This window comes from Psittacula echo (assembly GCF_963264785.1).
Source record: "Psittacula echo genome assembly, chromosome: 1".
In the NCBI taxonomy this organism is placed as follows: Eukaryota; Metazoa; Chordata; class Aves; order Psittaciformes; family Psittacidae; genus Psittacula; species Psittacula echo.
This window is the reverse complement of record NC_137735.1, coordinates 126,237,542-126,259,513: the sequence shown is the minus strand read 5'-3', so window position 1 is coordinate 126,259,513 and position 21,972 is coordinate 126,237,542. Positions and strand designations below refer to the sequence as shown.

At 39.0% G+C, this 21,972-nt stretch overlaps 1 protein-coding gene across 6 annotated transcripts in view; it reads right to left on the bottom strand.

The window, feature by feature from the left end:
• Nucleotides 1–20,310, bottom strand: part of ZFC3H1 (zinc finger C3H1-type containing) — a 42,734-nt gene extending 22,424 nt beyond the window's left edge. For 4 of the 6 annotated variants that reach the window (XR_013956500.1, XR_013956501.1, XM_080614429.1 and 1 more), the window contains exons 1-12: nt 18,288–20,310; nt 14,038–14,451; nt 11,101–11,171; nt 10,649–10,847; nt 10,222–10,448; nt 8,508–8,631; nt 6,778–6,875; nt 5,597–5,803; nt 4,685–4,849; nt 1,354–1,491; nt 834–952; nt 346–492 (exon numbers count right to left, since the gene is read on the bottom strand). Coding sequence is in view for 4 of the 6 variants with exons in the window: in XM_080614429.1 (XP_080470555.1) it covers nt 346–492; nt 834–952; nt 1,354–1,491; nt 4,685–4,849; nt 5,597–5,803; nt 6,778–6,875; nt 8,508–8,631; nt 10,222–10,448; nt 10,649–10,847; nt 11,101–11,171; nt 14,038–14,451; nt 18,288–18,873 (2,495 nt within the window). In the remaining 2 variants the exon portion in view is untranslated. The remainder of the gene's footprint in view (nt 1–345; nt 493–833; nt 953–1,353; nt 1,492–4,684; nt 4,850–5,596; nt 5,804–6,777; nt 6,876–8,507; nt 8,632–10,221; nt 10,449–10,648; nt 10,848–11,100; nt 11,172–14,037; nt 14,452–18,287) is intronic. The other 2 variants (XM_080614430.1, XM_080614431.1) reach the window with 2 other exon arrangements.
• Between the last annotated feature and the right edge of the window lie 1,662 nt (nt 20,311–21,972).

The window sequence follows — 21,972 nt, the reverse complement described above, 5'->3', positions numbered from 1 at the left end:
CAGAAGCAGAGAAGGATGTGAAGCATTTATATTTCCCACAGTAATCTGGAAGGGTGAGAAACATGGAAGAGGCATGCTAAAAGAGAAAAGGTATACAGGAAAAGCTTCAAACAGCATATGTAATATGCAGAAACATCCATTTATATGTATCAGGCATATCTGATTGAAACATGCTACCCTCAAGGTGTACAGAGTAATGAAAAGCACACTCAACAAATAGTTATCATTCAACACAACAGAAAACCAATTATTTGCTATACTTTAAATGCTACATTCAAAAAGATTATTTACTATTTTGATCCCGCTAAGCAAACAAAGTAGGACTTGTGACAGCAAAATACTCACCTGTTTTTCTTAAGCTTTGCTTCTGCTTCTGTTACCTGTTTCGTCACTACTGCTATTCTCCCAATTGCATCAACCTCACCATCAGAATTTGGAGGGGGCAAATTGTTTTTCAGTGGATCAGACTTAATTAAGCGTTGCTTTTCACGACTGAAACAGATGTTAAAAGCAAAGATGTTCAGTAGTTTCAAGATATATTTCAATGGGTACTTCAAATAGTTTTAAAACCTTCAAAGAAGTAGCAGGACAAGATTTCAAGTTAAAAGAAAAATTACTTTCCACAACTGCAATGGCAAGCAAACAACTAAGTCAGTTCAAATCCAAGGACTTTTTTAGACTCCTATATTGTCTTACTAAAAACTGAATGGGGGAAAAGCCTCAAGGTAATGGCAAGGTTTTCAAACACAGGTTTTCCTTCCAATTACAGAAATAGACTAGTAGAAGAATACAAAGAATACACAATTTACATTAACAATTAAACTCAGTTGTACCTGGCAATCTCTTCTTTCAAGAGCCTGTATTCTATCTTCTTATCTTCTGGTAGAGCCTCTGGAGTTCTCATTGGATCATTTTCTTTTTCTGATTTTGGAGGGGCTTTGATTTTTGATGCCTGTTACAGTGAGGTTCAAGTCAATACTAGCCACACTATTTTAAAATACAGCTATTAAATACTATTTTTAAGAGGCATTTCAGCAGAAATTTAAGGCTGTTCAAGACTAGTAAGATCTTTTAAAGCCAATACTTTTTTCTTAAAGATGCAATGAATTTTAACTGAAAAAAATGAAACTAAAATATATTACAAATTCTATCTCCAGGATGCCATCCTAACCAGGAAAATTATTTTAATTAGCTTGTGCAACCCAAGCTGCATTGTAATGGTGCAGACAGGAGTAATGTAGTCACTCTTGCCTATTTCTAATGAAATCCAGTATTTCTTGATCAAATTAAGGTTAAACTCCATATACAAAGCAAAATAATTAAAAATAAACCTCCTAAATGCTGACAGTTTACCTCAACATTTCTTCTTGCTTCTTTGATCATAGATTCTAGTCCTCCAAACACACTGCTAGTTGAGTTAGATGGCTCTCCATCAGACTCGCTATCATCTGAGTCATTTAATGTAACCACAACAGACTTGTGTTTTGGAAGCTGTAGGGAGAATATAAGAAGTTTTATAGCAAGAAGTTAAAAGACAGATTTAACTAAGCACATATTTATTAGTAGAGAAAAAAAGATATTACCTCCTTTTGTTATTGTAGCACTACACTACACAGTTTTAAGAAAAAACCTCAGCATTTGTGCACCTTCACTACAAGATGGAGATAACATACCCATTTCTTGAAAATGAGACGTAAAAGGCACTCCAACATTTTCAACCTGTTTCCAAGCATCTGCAGCATATTTAGATCTCTTTAGTCATAGCATACAAATCTCAAACCTTTGACTCCTATACTTTCTGAATTATTTCAATTGTAGTGAAAATTACCATCTGACATTTGCAAGCCATGTTGTTAAGTAACTGAAAGGTAACAATCAACCAAATATGAACTAGAAATACAGTGGTAGACCTACCAGAACTCCCTCATATTTCTGCCACACAGCTGTGATGCCTTTTGTTCCACAGTTATACTTAGCTGACCTTAGTGAGCTGCTCAGGCAGTTAAAATTGGCAGAACACCAACAGTGCATAAAGAACAAAGGAAACAAGATTAATCACTTTTTGACAACATCACTAACTGAAACAGCTCACTAAAGTTCGGATGACTGCCAATTCCAGCACAAAGAAACAAGCAGATAATTTAATTTAGATTAACCTCAAATCTCTGGAATTACGAGCTTGAAGAGAAGTGACTAGTTCCCATTTCCAAAACTGTTCTTTCCATCTCCCAGTGCAGCTCTGGACAGTTACAGTTACATGTTCAACCTTTAGCTCAAGACAAGACCTCTTCAAAGCTTTGTCTTCCAAAGCACACACCCCACCAAAAAAAAAAAAAAAAAACTGAAATGAAAAATACCAGATTTCCACAATTGCTTCTTGTTGATATTCTCTTTCTAGACCATTCTTAAAATAAGGATCATATCTGCTACTTCTGAATGTACTACAGCTGCATCATTTTCACACCATCATAGCACAGGTAGGTGAAATTTCAATCTATAAGACAGAACAAGGCACTAGTCCTCTCCTTGCAAATATTCTGTCTGTAGCTCTATGGAATCCTAAGTTAATGCCACAAGGCCTTCTCATCTTGAGATGCCAAATACAACCCTTCAGTATCACTAGCTTTTAGTATTAAAGACCAAAGCTGCCGAGCTGCTTTTGGCACAGTTGAGTAGAGTAAACCATCTCTAACTGCCTTCCCCATTTCTCTTCTAGAGGAAAAGCTGATAGTAGGGAAGGTAAAAATCTACTTTTCTCCAGGTGTTTTTTCCCAGGTGTTATTTTTTGATGTGGTTCAGCAAAATGTTTAATCAGTAAAGTAACACCAGGCAACTACCATCACACCCCTCCTGCAAGATTAGCTGCTACTGCAGCAGAACTATAGCCTCAGCTGTAATGCACGATCTCTCTATAATGCTCTAAGACACATTTTCAGTCTGTGGTGAACAGGCTCCAAGTGTCCATGACTAGTTTGAAAAAGGGTTACCAGATGCCACTGAAAAAGCAAACCAGTATCTGTAGTCTATTTCACTAAGCAGAGATCCTTAACTCCACACCTAGCTGATTCAAATACACGGTATTAATCCATCAACTTTAACTGAGCAACAGGCACTGACTTTCCATTGCAGGTTTTTTAACATTTACATAAGAGCACAGCTGATAAGAGCCTTTCATTATGTTACTAAGACAAATTAACAGCTCCCCAGTAACACGTGTTCTCCCTCATTTATGCAAGTCTAATGTTCCCTCATTAATGAATGACTTCACTCCCTCAACCGAAGGGTTTTTTTTTTAGAATAGGTTTAGTATTTAAACAGAAGAACACTAAAAAAGTTTAAGTAAATGTGAAACAATGACCGAAAGGATATTAGCATGTCCAAATTGAAGAATTACTATAGTTATACCTAGAATTTAAAGTAGATTATGAAGATGGGTACAGACAAAAAAAATATACCCATTCTAAACTTAAGAGCATAATTTTCCTACAGAAAGCAAAGTAGGCCTTAGAATGACCAGAAAAAAATGAACATTCAGGTCTCTACCATCTTAGGTTTTGGGGTTGTTGGTTTGGGTTTTTTTCCCCTATTACAGCATCAGGTGACCATAAGTGATCATACAGTCCGTATTTTTGAGCAAGAAAGTTGTTGGCCAGTTACAGCTAGATTTGACAGTGATCTAGCAGTCTGAAAGATACTATATATTCATCCAAATTCAGTAAAAAGATTAGTTTTAGAGATGACATTCACTGACAGAAAGGCAAAGGTATGGACTCAATCATACTATATTAAGCATTAGAGAATCTGCATGGGAAAGAGCTGCCACAAACCAAGCTTTACAACATGCGCTGTTAAAATAATCACGAATTAGCCTCTACTTATGGTTCACTGCCATAAATAGTCAATTACATGGACTTCAGTCTGGCCAGTACAGTTTTATCAACACATTTTCAACAATCCAAGAAGACTGCAGACATCACAAAATCAAATGCTAGCTGTACATACCTCCTGTGACCATTCAAACGAAGGTCAAGTTACAAAATATGGCTTAAGCTAATGTAATGAAGTCTGCTGCTGCCTGAGGAGAATGCTCTCTCCTCAGTCTTCCAAATGCACTCACAGACATGCCATCCGCTAGCACTTCTGTGCCTGCTCTGATGCTCACACACTGTTCACTGAAAAATTCCAACTCCCCCTTAGAAGGAAAATACTTTTTTCCCCACCCTAGGTTAGTTTTCTAATCAGTTTAGCACATTAACCAGGTTGAAGTGAGGTCTGGAGCATCAGTCCTGTTGCTTAAGAGAAAAGGAAGACACCATTAGGCCAAGAGTGGGAGAAAGAGCAAAATCATCTCTTTTTTGGCAACACAGTGATTAGATTGGCTCAGCTACCATTGAATAGCACCCTTTAGTCTTTGTTAATGTGGAAAAGAACTTAATTGAGCCATATTTACAGTCTCAGTTCAAATGAATGCTGGTGTGTTTGATGCTCTCAAGCTGTATATTTTTACTTTGGTGTGAAATTCTAGAAGAGCACACAGATTATTAAAGTTATGAATAATTCAAATTTTTACTGCCCCACCATCCTATGCTGCACCACTACAAAACCTCAAGTCTGCTGCTCACTTGAACTGAGGGTAATTTCAACTTGTTTTCTTATGAATAGAAAAAAGCCAATATTTTCTTACTGTGATCACCGCTCGTGGAAGCCTCGGTACTCTAACAAGCTTTGTATTTTGTACCCGGGGCTGAGACACAGTATTAATACTGACAGCAGTCAGATTGCTTCTTGGCACAGGCTGCAAGTTATCTGGAACAGGAGGGGATGATGGACCACTGTTACTTGAAGTTTCCTAATAAAATAAAACAAAATATGGCCATAAAAATATGCACTATGCAGAGTTGTTAAAAAAGACAAACATAAGCATAAAAGTTTGTCTGATACAAGTCTTGGAACTGTGGTTTAGGCAGATTATCCAGACATATTAGACAAATTTTGCAATTCTGCAACAGTATCAAACAAGGCACACAAGGACATGTCAGTTATTCACAGGTCAATTGCAAAAGATTTGTGACTTATTAATGATGTCAAAACAATCTATTTTTAAACACACAAACTGTTATTCTCACTCCAAAAACAAGCAGAACACCAAAAAAAACAGTTAACCTCTCGCAGCTCCTTTTGCTAGGCTGTTAAAACAACGTGGCTTGTTTTCTGACAGCCGATTAATAATAAGCTTTTTCCTGCATAAAACACAATCCCCATTTCCCCATACATACTCAATTTTTAGTACCTTGAAGTTTCATAATTCCTTCATAAATAAAAACCAAGCTGTAATTTACAATTCAAAGGGTGTTCTGGCATGGCTTTTGGTTTGGTTTCTTTTAGGGTGGCAAAGGGTGATGGAAATTTAGAGCCTTTTTTTAAGTAATCAGAAAGGCAACATTAAAAAGCCAAGGCTTTTTACTCTTCCAAATTTTTTTATTAATTTAATATTTAATATTAATCTAATTTTTTTTACTCTTCACTTGGCAGGTTACATTTAATTTTGGTCAAGACTGCCATCTAGAGGTTTAGATTAAAAAAAACAAAGGAGTACCTCAGATCTGAAAGCTCGTTTGTTGGCTAAAGACTTCAGCAATTCTTCTCTTAAGAGCATCTCCTCTTCCTCTTCCTCATCAGCAAATGGAGGTTTTGGTGGCTGTTCAGGCTCTTCAGGGGGAAGTGGGGGAAGAGGTGGGGGTGGCTCAAGAGAAACACAAGAAATACCCTCCACGTAAAGTTGGCTCAAAGATGGTACAGGCTGCTATAAAAAGGAAAACAAGGGTTTGAAACATTAAAATTACTATTACTTTATGATTTAGTAGAGGTTGAGACCTAAATTATTTTATGGTTTAAAACTAATTCAAACTGCAGTGGATTTACTTCACTCTCAAAGGCCACTGCTGAACAGTTTGTTACTCAAAGATAATGCAACCAGGTTACATTTGGATAATAAAGTAGTGCAGGCATACAAACTATGCATAAATGAGAATCAGAACCAGAGAAAGCCACAAAACCATGGCTGACCAGATAGGTTCACACTGCTTGAAAAAGCAGGCCTTAAACAGTTTTATGAATGTGTCTTAGCTAACAAAATTACCATTTCCCTCACTTAAAAATTCAGAAGCTGTCCTGGCAAGAAACAACTTTCTACTGCTTTACCAAGGCAGCTAACACTCATTCAGTGAAGAGAAGGGGTGGGGGAAAAAAATTCCCAGGACTAATTAGATTCCCAAGGGACTCTTACATGAGAAGACAAAGCATATAGTCAAAATGAAGGAAGTTTGAAAGGACTGATCAGCTATGTTTTTGGTTGGTTTTCCCCCTATGTAACAAGGTAACAATTCAGAGAATAAGCGTATCTACATATGTGACCTAGAGAAAGGAGACAAAGCTGCCTTGCACTAGCAATTCCAATTCATTATTTGTCCTTATGTGCCTCAGGCAATTTTTGCTTTCTGTTATGAAACAGCACAGCTCTAACAATGAAGAGAAAAATTTAGTTCAAAAGGGAGAATTTCTATTTAACAGGAACTGGATCTGCCAAAACTTTGCTGAAATAGAGTTTTAAAAACCAAGTCTATCAGTTCAAGGGAATCACCAAATAGAGAACTATATCAAAACCAGAAATCTAAATTTAATCCTAACAAATTCGGATTTAATTTAATCCATTACAAATCAGATGTAATGAGAATTATCAACATTTAAAAAAACCATGCTCCTTTCAAGGTTACTTACTGGAATTGGAGGTGGCAGTGGCAAGGAAATTGGTGGTACTGGAGGTGGAAAATATCCTACTGGACACTCAAAGAAAGGAGGCTGCGCTGGAGAAGAAGCTGTAATTAAAACAAATTATTGAGCATAAGGAATTTGGCAGGTAATTACTAAACACCAGTTCATGCTTATAATTCAACTGGTTTAATACAGCAGCAGGAGACAAATGTTTTTACTACACATCAATTTGAAAGGTAACACCAGACAGCTCAGTGCATATATTTCTTACATACATATAGATAAAAATAGTAGTCACCTATCCTTTTTCTATTTTACATATGAAATCCAGGTACAGCCAAACAGTACTACTAAAGTAATGATTCAGAATGATTTAGCCCTGTTTGATTTAATTTGCAAGAATCTACCTTCTTAAATGAGGTATCTCAACACATGAGTCTCCTGATTACTCGCCACAAAAATACAATGCAAACTGGGACAGCAGCAGACCAAATGCACACCTGATATTGAATTCTGAAACATAAAACTAGAGCTTGAGATGCTTCAAGAAGAGAAGATTCATGTAGTATATGTGCCTGAAACAGCAGGTGCAGTATTTTACCAAACTAATAATGCATAAAGAAGGCTGGCAAGAAATGACTAAAAACGACGGGAGAAAAGGACAAAAAAGAATATGGAAGATGAGAAGCAAGAGAATAAAGATGGCCAACAAAGCAGAATGCTTAATGATGCTTTCTCAACACTCCACATGCTGACATGGAACAAGGAAACCTGAATACCTTAAATGCACCTCAAATTCAGAGTCAATAAATGATTTAGGCTCTAACAAACCTCTGGGAGGCATATGCCCTACCACAGGTACTCAAAGCAGTACTGCCCCCAAAGTCAGGTTGCTAAGGGCCTTGTCCTGTCCAAGTATATCTGAGGATGGAGATGCCACATTTCTAGTTAACCTGCTTTAGTGTTTGACCATCTTCTGTGAAAGTTTTCCCTTGTATCTAATCTGAATTTATTTTGTTACAATTTAGGCATTGCCCCTTGTCCTTCTGTAGCACACTCCACAGAAGTTAGAGTTTGGCTCTGTTTCTAACTGCCCAACTATGTAGGTGAAAACAGTAGCAAAAGCCTTCTTTAGCCTTCTCAACACAAACCCCATTCTCCTACTTCCTGTCCATAAATCAAGTGCTTGAGTCCGCAGTGAACTTTATCAAAACAGCCCTTAGTCAAAAAAGCCCTCTGCTAGATTCCTAGTACATCACTATCCTTCTGCTATGAAACCAGAAAACTGATACAGTCCTGTCAGTGCTTAACAACCCATTACAATCACAGTACTACAATCTGCTCTGCAGATCACCTTTATCACCCAAAGCCACACTGCTGACTCACATTTCACTTAATGTTCATCGGAACACCTGTTTTTGTAATCCTGCTGTCTATCTAGTCAACACCAGAGCCCCTACTTTCTACACAGCTGCTTGGAAATGTAGAAATATAAACTCCACAGCACTGCAATGAGAACAGTGTAACCTCAAAGACCTTCACAATACCACTACCTCAGAGATGGAGAACAAAGAGAGCCAGCATTAAAACAAGACAGAATTCACTCACCTTAAAATGTTAGTTCTGTAACTGCTACATTATGAAAGACTTTCCTTCTAAAATGATGACTCATTTCCTACTTTTTAACTATTGTTACCAATCAACATATTAAAAAAAAAAAAATATATAAGTCTTACCTGGAGAGTTAGTTTCACTATCTGTATCCATAGCAACTTCATCATAATTATCATACTGATATATGCCTCCTGCATTATCTGTAGACTGCTTATCCACTGATCGTCTCAAGTCTGTATCTGAGGACTAAACACACAAAAACGTGTATTTTATTTAGCTGGTCTTGTGTTATGCTTTTGGCAGAAATCAATTAAATTTCAGGAAAAGGTCCTTATAAATTTGTCTAATTGTTTTATAAATACTATTTACTTAGTTTGTACAAAAAGCAAACTGAAGATTACCTTTTAATCAAATCCACTGCTGGTAGTAACTTGCCAAATTAACAGTTTTAAAACTGGATCTCTTGAGAGAGGGGTGATCATGATAGACAGAAGCAATTTTTAAATACCTAGCATGTCATTATCTATCTGTAAATTGCAATGGCTAAATACATACTTCTGAAACACTGAAAGAGAATTAAATGCTTTATTATTTCTGTTTAGCTGTCATGGCAGTTACCAAGAGCACTTCAACTACCCTTGTTAGAAACAATACAAAATTGCACAAGTATCATCTTCACTATGACAGCAGTTATGTGTTTAGGTGAAACATGTTCTGATTGTTCTATGACTGGTATCTCAGGTGGAGAATCCTTTTACTGTCCCAGAAGTCACATACCACACTGAAATGTGGCTAGAGAATGACAACTAATGTATAGGATTGTTTAAAGAATGCCTAACATTATACACATGCCAATCAGTATTCAGTGAACACTGAACATAGGCAGAACAGGTAAGCATGACTTCTTAAGACTCCTCAATTTGTCTCTTTCAAAGGCATATAGTAGACATTTTGATAGTTTTTAGAATTCCTACTGTTTAAACACTTTTAGCCTCAGTTTTCCACTCATTATTATAAACGGGATTCCCCTATAACATTACCTCAAACCAGGGAGTGCCAATTCCCTTAACTGTAGTTTCATTTTTCCTTACAGCATCAGTAGCTAAAAGCACTTGAAGCATCTAGCTGCAGCAGAAGTACTGCTCCCATGATGAAAGAATTAACGCTGACAGAACAGTCATTTTCTTTTTTAAGATACCAATGTTTTAGAAATACAACATTAGCAATTCAAGTGCCTTTTGCTAATCTCAAGAGAATGAAGACAGCCTACAAGTGCAGCATGACCACTGCAGTAACTCTACTCCTTCATAAATTTGACACAGTTGTGTCATCCTGTAATGAGGTTGAATTAATTATGTTTTGTGCCTGAACATATTTTGTACCTTGACCAATTAAAAAAGTACTACAAAGAAACCAAATGCCAGACGACATTTTGAAAGAAGCAGGCCACTGAAGTTGTGTAGACATAAGTTTGAAGATGTAGAGACAAAACTGCAGCCTAAGAGAAGAAAAAGCAAAGGAAGTCTGGTTGATTGGTTTGTGTTAAATTACAGGCTGCTCTTTGCTTGTAACATTCAAAATACCTTTAGAAGGAAAAGGCCACTGACTTCCAAATATACAACTCACACAAAATTGATCTTATCAAATCCAAAGGGAATGCCTGTCTAGCATTGGATTAAAACACTGGAAAAACTGAAATACTTTGAGCTTTCGCTTTTTTTGGAGGTAGGAGGGATGGAGAATGATGGACACACATGAGACAGAACCATGACGGGCAAGACAGAAATCACTCAATCCCAAATATAACCCCTGAACACCATATAACAAATTTGTTACCCTGCTTCTTGATCTCCTCTTTCCTCCAATTAGTTTCATAAATCGATTGTACTGCTCTTCATGATTTGAGAGGTCCCTAATTTTCCTGATTTCTTCTTCTCTCTTTCTTCTCTCCTCTTCCTCTTCTTGTTTCCTCTGGTCTTCCTCTTTCTGACGCCTGTCTTGTTCCTTTTGCTGCTGCAGCTTCTTTGATGTCTTTGTCTGTTGTCTCCTCAAAGTTTGCTTGGCTTTAAATAAAAAGATATGTGATTAACTTCACCTAAATGGTTCCTTCTAATCCTAGATTCTTCAAGAGCTTTGTGCAGATAGGGCTTCAGAAGGATTAAAGACTCACTGCCCAATGTTTCACATAATGTATTATGTTAGATGTTTTTTTTAATTTCAGAGGCCATGCTATTCATAGCCACTTCAGCAACATTAAACTTACCTGTAACACTAGGTTTTTTTGTTGAATGTGCTTTTGTACTGGCTTTGGCTTTCTGTGTTACACTTTTCGGTTTTGTTAATTTTTCTTTGCTTTCCTTCAACACCTGTTGCTCTTTTTGCTGCCATTTTTTACTAGCAGACTGAAGTGCAAGAAGTCTAAGTTGCAATTCAGACATCTCATCCTCATCATCATGCAGCTTCTTGAGAAAAGAAAGAATAAGACAGAAAGTCAGGAAACATTACATAACTTTTTTTTTTTCTTTTTTAATCTTTCGAATTCTGTCCCAAAACTTTCACCAAGAGAAAGCTTAAAAATCCTACTGTACTGCTAAATGTCATTCATTAAGAATAGACTGTTTCTACTACTGAAACATTTCTGGACTGCAGTTTGGAAAAAGCCATCAGAGTACCGTAATGCAATTATTCCTCATCTACAGAGGAATACTCTCTTACCTTTTCAGATATAACATCTGAGCTGCTAAGCTTTCGCACCGATGTTTCGGATGTTTTGTCTTCTGTACCTTCTAAAAGAAAAATACCACATTTTTGAGCACTGGTACGAAGTGTAAAGTATAGCAGTAGTTTTACGTATAAGAACACACTAACAAACATTAATATAAACTTGGCATGTCTGATGAAATTCACATCATCATGATGCCATGAGCCTAAAGCAGGATTTGTCATTTCCTAATCGTTCTGTCTCAAAGTTGAGACATATTTCCCCAAGAACCAGTAAAAACCAGATTTGGAGGCAAGGGGAGGAAGACTTCTTGCCATTAGTTTTATGCCACCACCTCGTATCAGCTGCTGTCCTGAGCATCTCAGATTCCACCAGCAGCTATTTTGAGCAACTGGTCAGTCTTTTGCAGCATTAAATATAATGGCACAAAGCTGCATTTAAGAACACACTTGCTCCGTTCCATGCCAACAAAAACAGAAGAGAGTTATCCTATGGAAATACATAGTAAATGGTTAAGCTTTCTTGCTAACCATTAAGATGTTGACATATTAATTTGTTGCTGCCCAAAAGCCATATATCCATCTGATTATATAGTGTATATACATACACATACACATTAAAGTATTACACTTTATATGTAATATACATAATACTGTATACTATTACATAATTATTATAGTTTGAAGCAATTGATATAATTGACAGCAAAATTACAGATACACAATTCATGTATATCACCACATATATGTTTATTTGCATCAGGGGAAGGAAATAAATATAGAGAGAGCAGCTTAGAAATCTCTTCCAGTATTAGCCTTTCCTCAAAGAGAGTTTCCTTCCCACAATTCAAATTGGTAAAAAACATTGGCACTCTGTACTGCTTTTACTCTTCCTAACATTTTATGAAAGGTCATATTCAGAAAGCTGTTGTTTAAACTATATATGTATATTTATTGTTACAGAGTACCTTATACCTAAACAAAAATGGCACATAGCTAATGCTGGAGGCCTTCCTGTTTGCACATGCCTGCATCTTTTAAAAGTACACATATAAAAGGAAGAAAACCAGGATCTAAGACGTGTGTATTCTAAAAGAAAACCCCAAAAATTCATTACAATTACCAAAGATCTTAACCATTCAGTCCACAGGATGGAACTAGGGAAACACAGATGGTACAGTAATTTCTGTGATGCAGACAGACATATGCAGGGACACACTACACAAACTAAAATGTTCATTCAGACAGAAGGGGACAACACAGGCAGAACAGACTAATGAGCAAGAAGGAAAGCAGGGAATATGGTAAAGTGCGTCAGAGCAGTTGAACCACAGAGAATTAATTCTAACAAGAGACACAAACCTCCCTGAGTTTAAAGACAAGCTCTTCAACTTGAACAGGTCTGGAGAAACATCCAGTACACCATTTCAAAACAAATATAACGGAAAAACAAATTTTGCTAATGCCTTAATATACGCATAGTAAGTAGAATACTTTCAACTGATACAGTGGACCAGCAATAACTCAAATCAGACAGGTTTTTCTACTTTAGAAGTTTGCACAACATTGTCAAAAGCAGTAACTTATAAAATCTGTGTGCTCTCAGATCATTCTTGTCATACATTTGAGTGGTACACAAGAACTGAGATGCTTTTACAGTGCGTACTATAGCATCTGTTTTTCGCTATCATATGAACTGTATTTTCAACGTCAGTGCTTCTAAGTTTTGACACAAAAAAGATTTTTATTTTTTAATAATTTTTTTTTTTTAAGATTCTTTTGGTTTTTAAAAGCTCTTTTACTCCTCCTGCCTTGCTATCTTCTCTTCCTGCAGGCTACTGCTGTTAGCTCTATGGACAAGACCTGTTGTTTCCTTCATGTCTCCCATTAAAAAAAGCTACATTACATGAGGTGGTTTGACTACTGTTTACCAGTTTTCTCTTTGTTTCTTCAGAGGCTTTGTCTTCCAATTCTCATTCTGAAGTTACATATAAATCATTCTGATTTTCAGTGCTCTAGTCCTTCCTTTCTTCATATTCCTACTAATTACTCACCTGTATTTTTAATCCATCCATTTACTACTTTGTCTCTTCCCACTCAAACTGACAGCTTACATACACTGACAAATTAGCTAAGAGATAGAGATAAGATTAGATAAGAGATATCCACAAGCACACCCTCAACCACAGCAAACACTTATTACAAGCCTCAGAAGAAGTTTAAGCTAACTACTCGACTTTGCACAAAGAAAGCTCAAGGACTTTTATCACAGCTCAGCTGGACAAAACTTATTTCTTGCTAAGTCGCTCATGCATCTGAGCAATTATGATTTTTGGCCTGCAGTCCAGAACTACCTGGACAAGATACTAATTCTAACCCTTTGGTTGCATATCTTCTACAGATCCTTTCTATTTCTGGCCCATGATTTCTTCACTAGCTGCAAATATCAGTAATGACCAAAACCATTCTGGTGAAAATCTCTCATAAAGGCCTCTTATACTAAGGAAAATGCATAAGACACAAAAATGCAGAAAAATGTCTCTAAATGTTACCTTTTCATCTTAAACCCAAACAAAACACATTCTGCTTCTGCAAAAACAAGGAAGGCAAAACAGACAGAAAACTTTCACTGAAAGCCAATGATTTCTGCTGATAACAGCAACTAAAACCTTCAGGTCTTGTCCTCATGCTTTGTGCCAAGTATCAGTTAGACTACAAAACACAACATTAGTTAAAAAAATTTAAAACAAACAAAACCAAAGCAAAAACATGCTTCCCAGTATGCTTACATAATTCAAGGAATTACATAAAGCAGAAGTAAATAAAATTTTTAATTTAAAAAGTTTAACATTTTAATTAAAGTAAATTTTTCCCCAACAGCTAATAAATATGATATGCAATGGCAAGCAAAACAACTCTACCAGTATTTACCTTGGCTGGATTCTGTGACTTCAGGTTTTTGTGACGACTGCTTCGTTCCTTCTTTGCCTTTTTTTAATCTGCTCCTCTCAGCTGGAGTAGGCAGTTTTTGTCTGAGAGGTTTCAGTTCAAACGCCTGAAAGGCTATAACTGGAGGTTTCTCCTCAGGAGGTACTTCTTTTATAGCATCTGTTGTAATACTGTTATTATCTACAGGTACTTGGTCCTCAGTGTTCACTGTTTTATCAGCATCTTGTTCATTTTCTTCCTTGTTGCTCAAAGCCAGTTTTTCATCCTTATTAATGTACTCAAGTTCTAATTGTATCTGCTTATACTTCAACAGCAGATCCTCAAAACTTTCTTCTGTAGAGTTTTCACTTTTTGAAGAGTAATTCTTTCTAGATGGGGACCTTCCAAAAATTTTGGCTGAATTACTGGTCAAGAAAACTAAGACAAGAACATGTGGCAATATTACCACTGAAGACTAAAATGAAACAAATACAATTTAAGATTATTCCCATATATTTAAGTTTACCTTAAGGTTAGCTTGGAAAATAAGCTTTATACAGATGAACAGCATGCACAAGATGTATCCATTATTCCATATTGACAGCTTAAATAACAATTTTCTCTAACAATTTAAAATATCCTACTTATGACAAGAATTTCATTAATTGCTGAGAAGTCATGTCTCTTGCTCACACCATCCTCCCAGAAACAACAGCTGCAATGCTGAGACAATTCCCTATCACAAAGAGTCAGACTTACAGAGTTCTTAACTCAAGAATGAACTCTCCATTTGACATTCTGAGAAAGGCCAAATTCTCACTCATTTTACCCTTTCATAAAATGCTAACTGTAACCACAGCGCAATTACATACTGCAGTAATTGTAGCTCAACAAATGAAGTAAGGCACAGAATAATCAATAACTGAAGGAAATAAAAAAGCACCTAAAGGTTTGCAACCAGAATATTCAAAAAACACTAAAATAGAAATGGTAATTAACTACTCAGAAAATGTCTGTGCATGCCCAAGGGATAGATGTTCTTGACAACATGTTGTCCAGTGCAGGAAACTGAAATATTCTTAGGCAACTATCCAGAATAAAAGTTCTCACTATTAGAGGTTCACTTCCTCATACCTTAACCTGACACTTGAAAAGCTAAATTATCCTGTAAAATAATCATGCCCAAGGGGAAATCTTTTAGGATACCTTATCAGGTTTAACTTATGACTGTGATAACAGCTGACTCATGCCCAGTTACACAAAATGCTTTTTAATCAACATCATCTCTTAATACAGGGAGTAAAGCTAACAGCTAAAACAGGTGTCCTCAAAATGCAGACCAAATAAATCTACAAGCATATAATTTTATATCTGTCTTCTGCTCACAACATGCACCAATAACCTGGATGTTTCATTATGTTAACTTTTAACACAAGGATGAAGAATCTAGGCACGTATCCTACAAAAGCAACTTCTGTAGCATCACGAAATGTTTTCCTATACAATGCTCTCTTTAAGCATCAGCACAAAAAGCAGAAGCTAGAAAAGATAAACTACATGAAACCCAGAAAGCAATCAAATAATCTATAAATACGCTGAAAACACTAAGAGGTGTATGCAGTAACCGTAGCTCAACAAATGAGGTAAAGCACAGAATACAGTATAACACCAAACTGTGTAATAAACCAATTTGCCAAATTCTCTTCCAACACATTTCTATTAAAAAAAAAAAAGACAGCTACATTGGCAATTTTGAGTCACAGGAAAGTCTGACACTAATTAAGTGATTTAACAATCTGTAATAATAAGTCTATTATTTAATATGAAAATACTTCAATAATTAAATAAATTCTAGAGTCATCTAGAGTTGGGTAACAACACAAAGCTTTGAAACTTTTTTCGTGCTTGGGTTAATACACAACTTCTAGAGCTCCCACAACAGTATTAATGAGAAACTGTGTTTCACTTATGTAGAAGTTTTTTTGTACGTGGTTCTACATACAGAATACAAGACTACATTGAGTGCTATGAAACGCAGACAGGCATATATACATTAAAATAATGGTTATTCTTCAATCAACAACCTATTCTTCATCCTACAACCAAAAAAAGAGAGCAACTGAAAAAATTGGTGGGTTAGAAGAAAAATGTACACTGTGAAGAGTTAGAATTCAACAGGAACAGAAAGTCACATTTTTGTCCCGTATTTCAGGCTGAAAATTCCAGAATTCTCTATGGAAGGATTTCTGCAGAATGACTATCCAACATCTTCATGTTAAAGCTGCTAGGAATTAAAAGAGAAAAGCCTGTTAAAAGCTAACACCCAAAGAAAACTAACCTGAGTTCCACTGGGTCATTTACTCCATTTATACATATACTCCTGCAAGGCGCTGTGCAAAGTATTAGTTCCAAGGATAAATAATAAAAAGCCATCTCTCTCTTAGCAGACACACGAACATCTCACTTTCCTGCAGGAATTGCAAATACTACTCCAGGCCACAAGCCTCCATGTACCTGTTTATGTGAAGTTCTCTTCTGAAGAAACATGCCCATGAACTACACCCTTACTCTATCAATAGTATCAACAAGGGGTACCTGACTATTTAGGGATACTGTAATATTGAATCCTTTAGGTGGCAAGAATATGAAAAATACAGGAAAGTACACTAAATAAAAATCATGGCCATTCCTTAACTATATGATGCATAAACACCTATTAAAGAGCAACAACATTAAAACTTTCTCTATCACTTTTAACCAGAAAAGCGCACTTTAAGTACTGGGGAGCAGGAAAGATTTCTTAATTTCTTTCTTTTGGCTTGAAAATGGAATTACTGGTTTCTGAATGACCTTTCAATTAAAATGGAGGAGACTCCATATCATATTAACAAGCTTTGCAAGGTCTGCTTAGGATGATCAATATGATTGCCCTGCAAATTACTTGTTACACAGAAAGTAAGCATTTTCTGGTATTCAGCACAACACTGCAAATTAAGATACTTTACAATCCATTTTCAGCACTAGAACTGTCTTACTGTGAAACCTTGGGCAAATCACATCTTCACTCGCTGCCTCTCAATGTCAGACCTTCCAATGAGCAGCTTTTCTTAAGACTTTAGTAATGCTGTAATATTATCAAATCAGACTGACTAAAAGCATCTCTTATCTCTAGTTTACATATTCCACCAACATTTTTAAAAAATCCTACCATGGATAAATAGATCTTGTATCTAAATTAACACAAGGATCCAATGAGTGACTTTCAAAGCCTTAAGCACTGGCACAAGTAGGAAAAATTCCTGTTCCTGGGATCAACCAGCAGAGTCAAACAATGCACATCCTTTGACTATAGGTACAGAGAGCAACAAAACACTGTAGGATTCTGGAAAACAGGTTTTAAACACTAGTTTTCTCTGAGTGTTTTTTACACTTGTCTATGGTTTCAGTTAGGCAATAATGCAGTTACATCAAGTTTCAGTATCAGGCTGCCCCTAAGTTAGACTCAGCGTCAGTTCTTCCTGTCTCTGCTATAGCAAACCTAGAAAATGAGGAGGTTATTTCAATAAAGTCACCTAAGGAAGTCTAAGAGCAATTTGCAGAGAATATCCTACGCTGCATGCTGGGGGTGGCTTTATAGAGAAACAGGCATTTCCTACATCACCCAAACTCACATATAAACCACACCCTCTATACACAGTCCTACTTCAACTTAAAGTTAACTTCAGCTATATGTAACAGCCTCTGAAGGGCTGGAAGCACAAATGAAATAACAGTGGATCCTTTATTGCCCAATGAGGGAAATTAACAAGCTTAGGGGTTTAGCTTTACAACCAAGCCACTTTAATTATACGAATTAAAACTGCCGCACTGACCCCGCTTCACAATATTCACACTTCGGGCTAAAAAAGCAGCCACCTCGAATCCAATCGGGTAAGGCTTTGTTCCCGGCTATACTTTTCCCCTACACGGGACTGATCAGCCAGGTCACAAGCCAGGTCACGGCAGTAATCCGGCTTCCCAACAGGCTCTCCTTGAGAAGCAGGGCCTGCTTGCTGCCTCAGCCAAGCCCTGGGGCTGGAAGGGGAGCCACCTGCTCCGTTAGGACTCCTCTGCAGGAGGTCCTAGTGCCAAAGCCGGAGGGCAGAGCGGCCCCTCCCACGGCTTTCGGCCACGTAGCACGGTACCGGCGCTCACACACCACCCCAGCAGCACACCGCCTCCAGCCTCCGTTCCCCCTCATGTCTCAAGGATACATTTTCGCGGTGAGGACTCCCTCCAGCCCTGGCCGCTACTGAACCCGGCACCGCCTCCCCCTACGGGCGGCCTCCCCGGAGGGTTGCCGCCCCGATCGCCGCCGCCTCGGCTCCTACCCCAGCGACCTCCGCCCCTATATGGCCGGCCTCGGAAGCGGAATCGGTCCAGGGCATTGTGGCTGCGCTCCCAGAAGGAGAGTCGGGGGCCCGTGTCGGAGTGCGATCCCGACGGCATCCGCGACGCCGGCATGGGCGGCGGATGGGAGCGGAACGAGTCCTTGGGCCGATACCCGCCGTGTCCGTGTGGGTGCCCCATCTCCGGTGGGGGCTGGTGCCGCGAGCGGGGGAAGGGGCGCCCGGAGGAGGAGGAGAGGGACATGCCCCCGCGGAGGCCGGGAGGAGGCCGGCGCCTCGAGTAGGGCCTGCTGCTGACGAGGCCGCCGCCGGGCTCGTAGCTGTAGGGCCTAAAGCAGTTGTCATCGTCGCTGATTTCGCCGTCTTCCAGTTCCCCTTCTTCCTTCGGGGAGAGCCTGCTACGATCCAGCGCCGCCTTCGTAGGCGCGGCCGCCGCCTCCGCGGCCGCCATGGCGCCCAGGCCAGCGGTCTCGGCGGAGCAGAGCGCCGCGCGTCCCGCCCCAGCCGCTCGGTCTGTTTCGCTTCCTACGCGGAGCGGGGTGGAGCAGAACACAGCGGTGCGGAGGGGACGCCGGGCCGGGCCTTACGGACTATCGCGAGACCACACCTAGTCCCCTGACGCGGGAGAGGGAAGCACGATCCCCACGGCAATACATGACGAGAGGAGGGAGGCAGGGAGCGCTGGACGTCCTGGGTAATGTAGTTCCTACTGCGGCGCACGGCCGTGTATGGTAGGGGGCGGGGAAAGCCTGCGGCTCAGCCTATAGCGGGGCGATGGCGGGCGCCGAGGGGGGTTTGACTCGCCATGTTGGCGAAGGCGGTCGCCATCTTGTTGAGGAGAATTGTCTGCCTTAGTAAGGGGGGTGGTGAAGCCGTGTTGACTGGCTGTGTAGCTGTGGGTTGCACTGTTTTCTACCATAAGAGTGTTAATATCAACCTCTTTTAGTACCGTCCGAGGTAGTACCAACTGTAGCACTCCTGGGTCGCGGGTCTTCCTGGGTGCTCACGTGGGTGCTTGTTCCCCTGAGCCACAGCCCTTCCTCCGTTGTTGGGGGCCGTGTTGTGCAGCCCCCCAAAATGGCACACAGGCTTATAAAGGGAAAGGAGCGGGTGTTCTGGCAATGCCCAGCACCCTGGTGTACATCATTAACCTGCCAACTGCCTACCAGTAGCTCAACTGCTGTTAAATATTTAAAGGATGTTTCTGCAAAGCTTTCCTGACCTTGATTCAGAGAAATCTCCAGGAACTCGACAACAAAGTTCAAGTTGACAAGCAGGTATTCTTTATTGCAGCGCTGGGAGACACGGGGGACAGCTCCTCCCAGCGTGTCTCCTCTGAGCACCAACCAGGCTGTAATTATGTTGTCCTTAAACAGACATATTCATTAGATTACATACATTACATCATACTTCTAGAGAATCCCTCCCACGTGCACTAAAACGTGGTAGTAGCCTTGGGACCCCTGGTAGTTATTTCTTCATCATTTCATTTTAGGATCCTTGTCATATCAGTAACCACCAGGCAGTTCTGGCAAAGCTTATCTTAGTCAGTTCCTTTTCTCTGTAGTTGCTAACAAAGCCTAATGTCCTTGGAGTTACTTACCTACAACCCCATTCTTCAATCCACCCCATTCTTCAATCCACCCCATTCTTCAATCCACCCCATTCTTCAATTAACCCCATTCTTCAATCAACCCCATTCTTCAATCCCCCCTTTTCTTGTCCTGTTGCAAATTCTTTTGCAACTGAGTTATATACTAGTCCAGATTATGATCGATGCAGTCTCACATGTGTGGGTCCTGAAGGCTCAGCTCGCCATATCTTCTCTGGCTCTGGTGCTTTCTTGACTCTTGAATAGTGTATGCAAGCAGGTTGTTCCTTTATCTGCGCTGCTGTAAAGGTAGTCAGTAATACTTGGTATGGTCCACTTCTCTACTATGGGATCACCTGCAAAATTCTTAATATAAACCCAATCTCCTGATTTAAAAGGATGAATAGAATAATCTAAACCTCTGGCCCTGGTCCCTAACACTCTGCCGTCTATTTCTTCTGTTTTCCAAGTTTACCAAGAACTGCTGAAGCTATCCTTCTCCTACTTCTTGAAGGCTCTCTCCTTTAAATTGAGGTTGATATGGCCTTCCATGTAGAATCTCAAATGGGCTAATTCCTTCCTTTGACCGAGGTTTTGTTCTGATTCTCAGTAAGGCCAATGGTAATGCTTGATACCAATATAACTTAGTCTCTTGACAAATCTTTCCAAGTTGTTGTTTAATTAAGTGATTCATTTTTTCCACTTGCCCACTGGCCTGAGGCCTATATGGAACATGTAATTGCCAATCTATTTCCAATTTCTTGCCGATTTATTGTAATAATTTTGCACTGAAATGTGTACTGCAGTCATAGAAGATAGTTGCTGGTACCCCAAAATGAGGTATTATTTCATTTAATAGCACCTTACTCACTTGTTTTGCATTATTTACCCTGCAAGGAAATGCTTCTGGCCACCCTGAAAAAGTATCTATCAATACCGAAAAATATCGATAACCTCCTTTCCTAGGTAATTCAGAAAAATCTATTTTCCACTGTTGTCCCAGATAATTCCCTTTTCCAATTGTCCCAACCTGATTCCTATTTTCAGTCTTAGGGTTATTTTTCAGACATAGTTGACATTGTTTTGTCACTAATTGCACTATGGTATATAAATTTCTTCCTATGATCTGCTTGTTTTAATGTTTATACAAGGCATTACTTCCCCATTGAAGTTTGTTATTTTCTTCTTGTATCAACTTCCATAATTGATTATAGGGGATCATTACTCGTCCATCAGGTATTTTTATCCAACCCTTTTCATTTTCCTGTCCTTCCAAGTCTTCAGTTAGTTTCATATCTTCTTTAGAGTACCTAGGTTTATTTTGCTCAATTACCAGTTTACCATCAGGAATTAAGGATGTAACTTCAACTCCTTCTGTTTCTGCCGCCCGTTTAGCCTCACGATCAGCCAGATTATTTTCAATCTCTTGATCAGAGTTACCTTTTGATGTCCTTTACAAGGTATGATAGCCACTTCATTAGGTAATTGTACAGCTTCTAACAATCGCAGAATTTCCGTTGCATGTTTAGTTTGTCTTCCCTGGGTATTTAGAAGTCCTCGTTCTTTCCAAATTGCTCCATGTGCATGAACTACACCAAAGGCATATTTGGAATCAGTCCATATGTTTATCCGCTTGTCCTTCGCCAACTCCAAGGCTCTAATCAGAGCTATTATTTCTGCCTTTTGTGCTGAGGTGTTAGAGGGTAATGGTTTAGCTTCTATTGCCTTTGAAGTTGTAGTTATGGCATATCCTGCTCTTCATTTACCGTCTTTAACAAAGCTGCTGCCATCAGTGAACCAGGAATCTGCACCCTCCAGAGGCTCCTCCTTCAGGTCTGGTCGGCTCTAGTATACTGTCTGTGTAGTGGCCAAGTAATCGTGAACCAATGGTTCTGTAGGGGTTTCCTGTGGCGTATCAAAGACAGCCTCCAGTTCTGGTGAAATCTGAAGACCTTTATT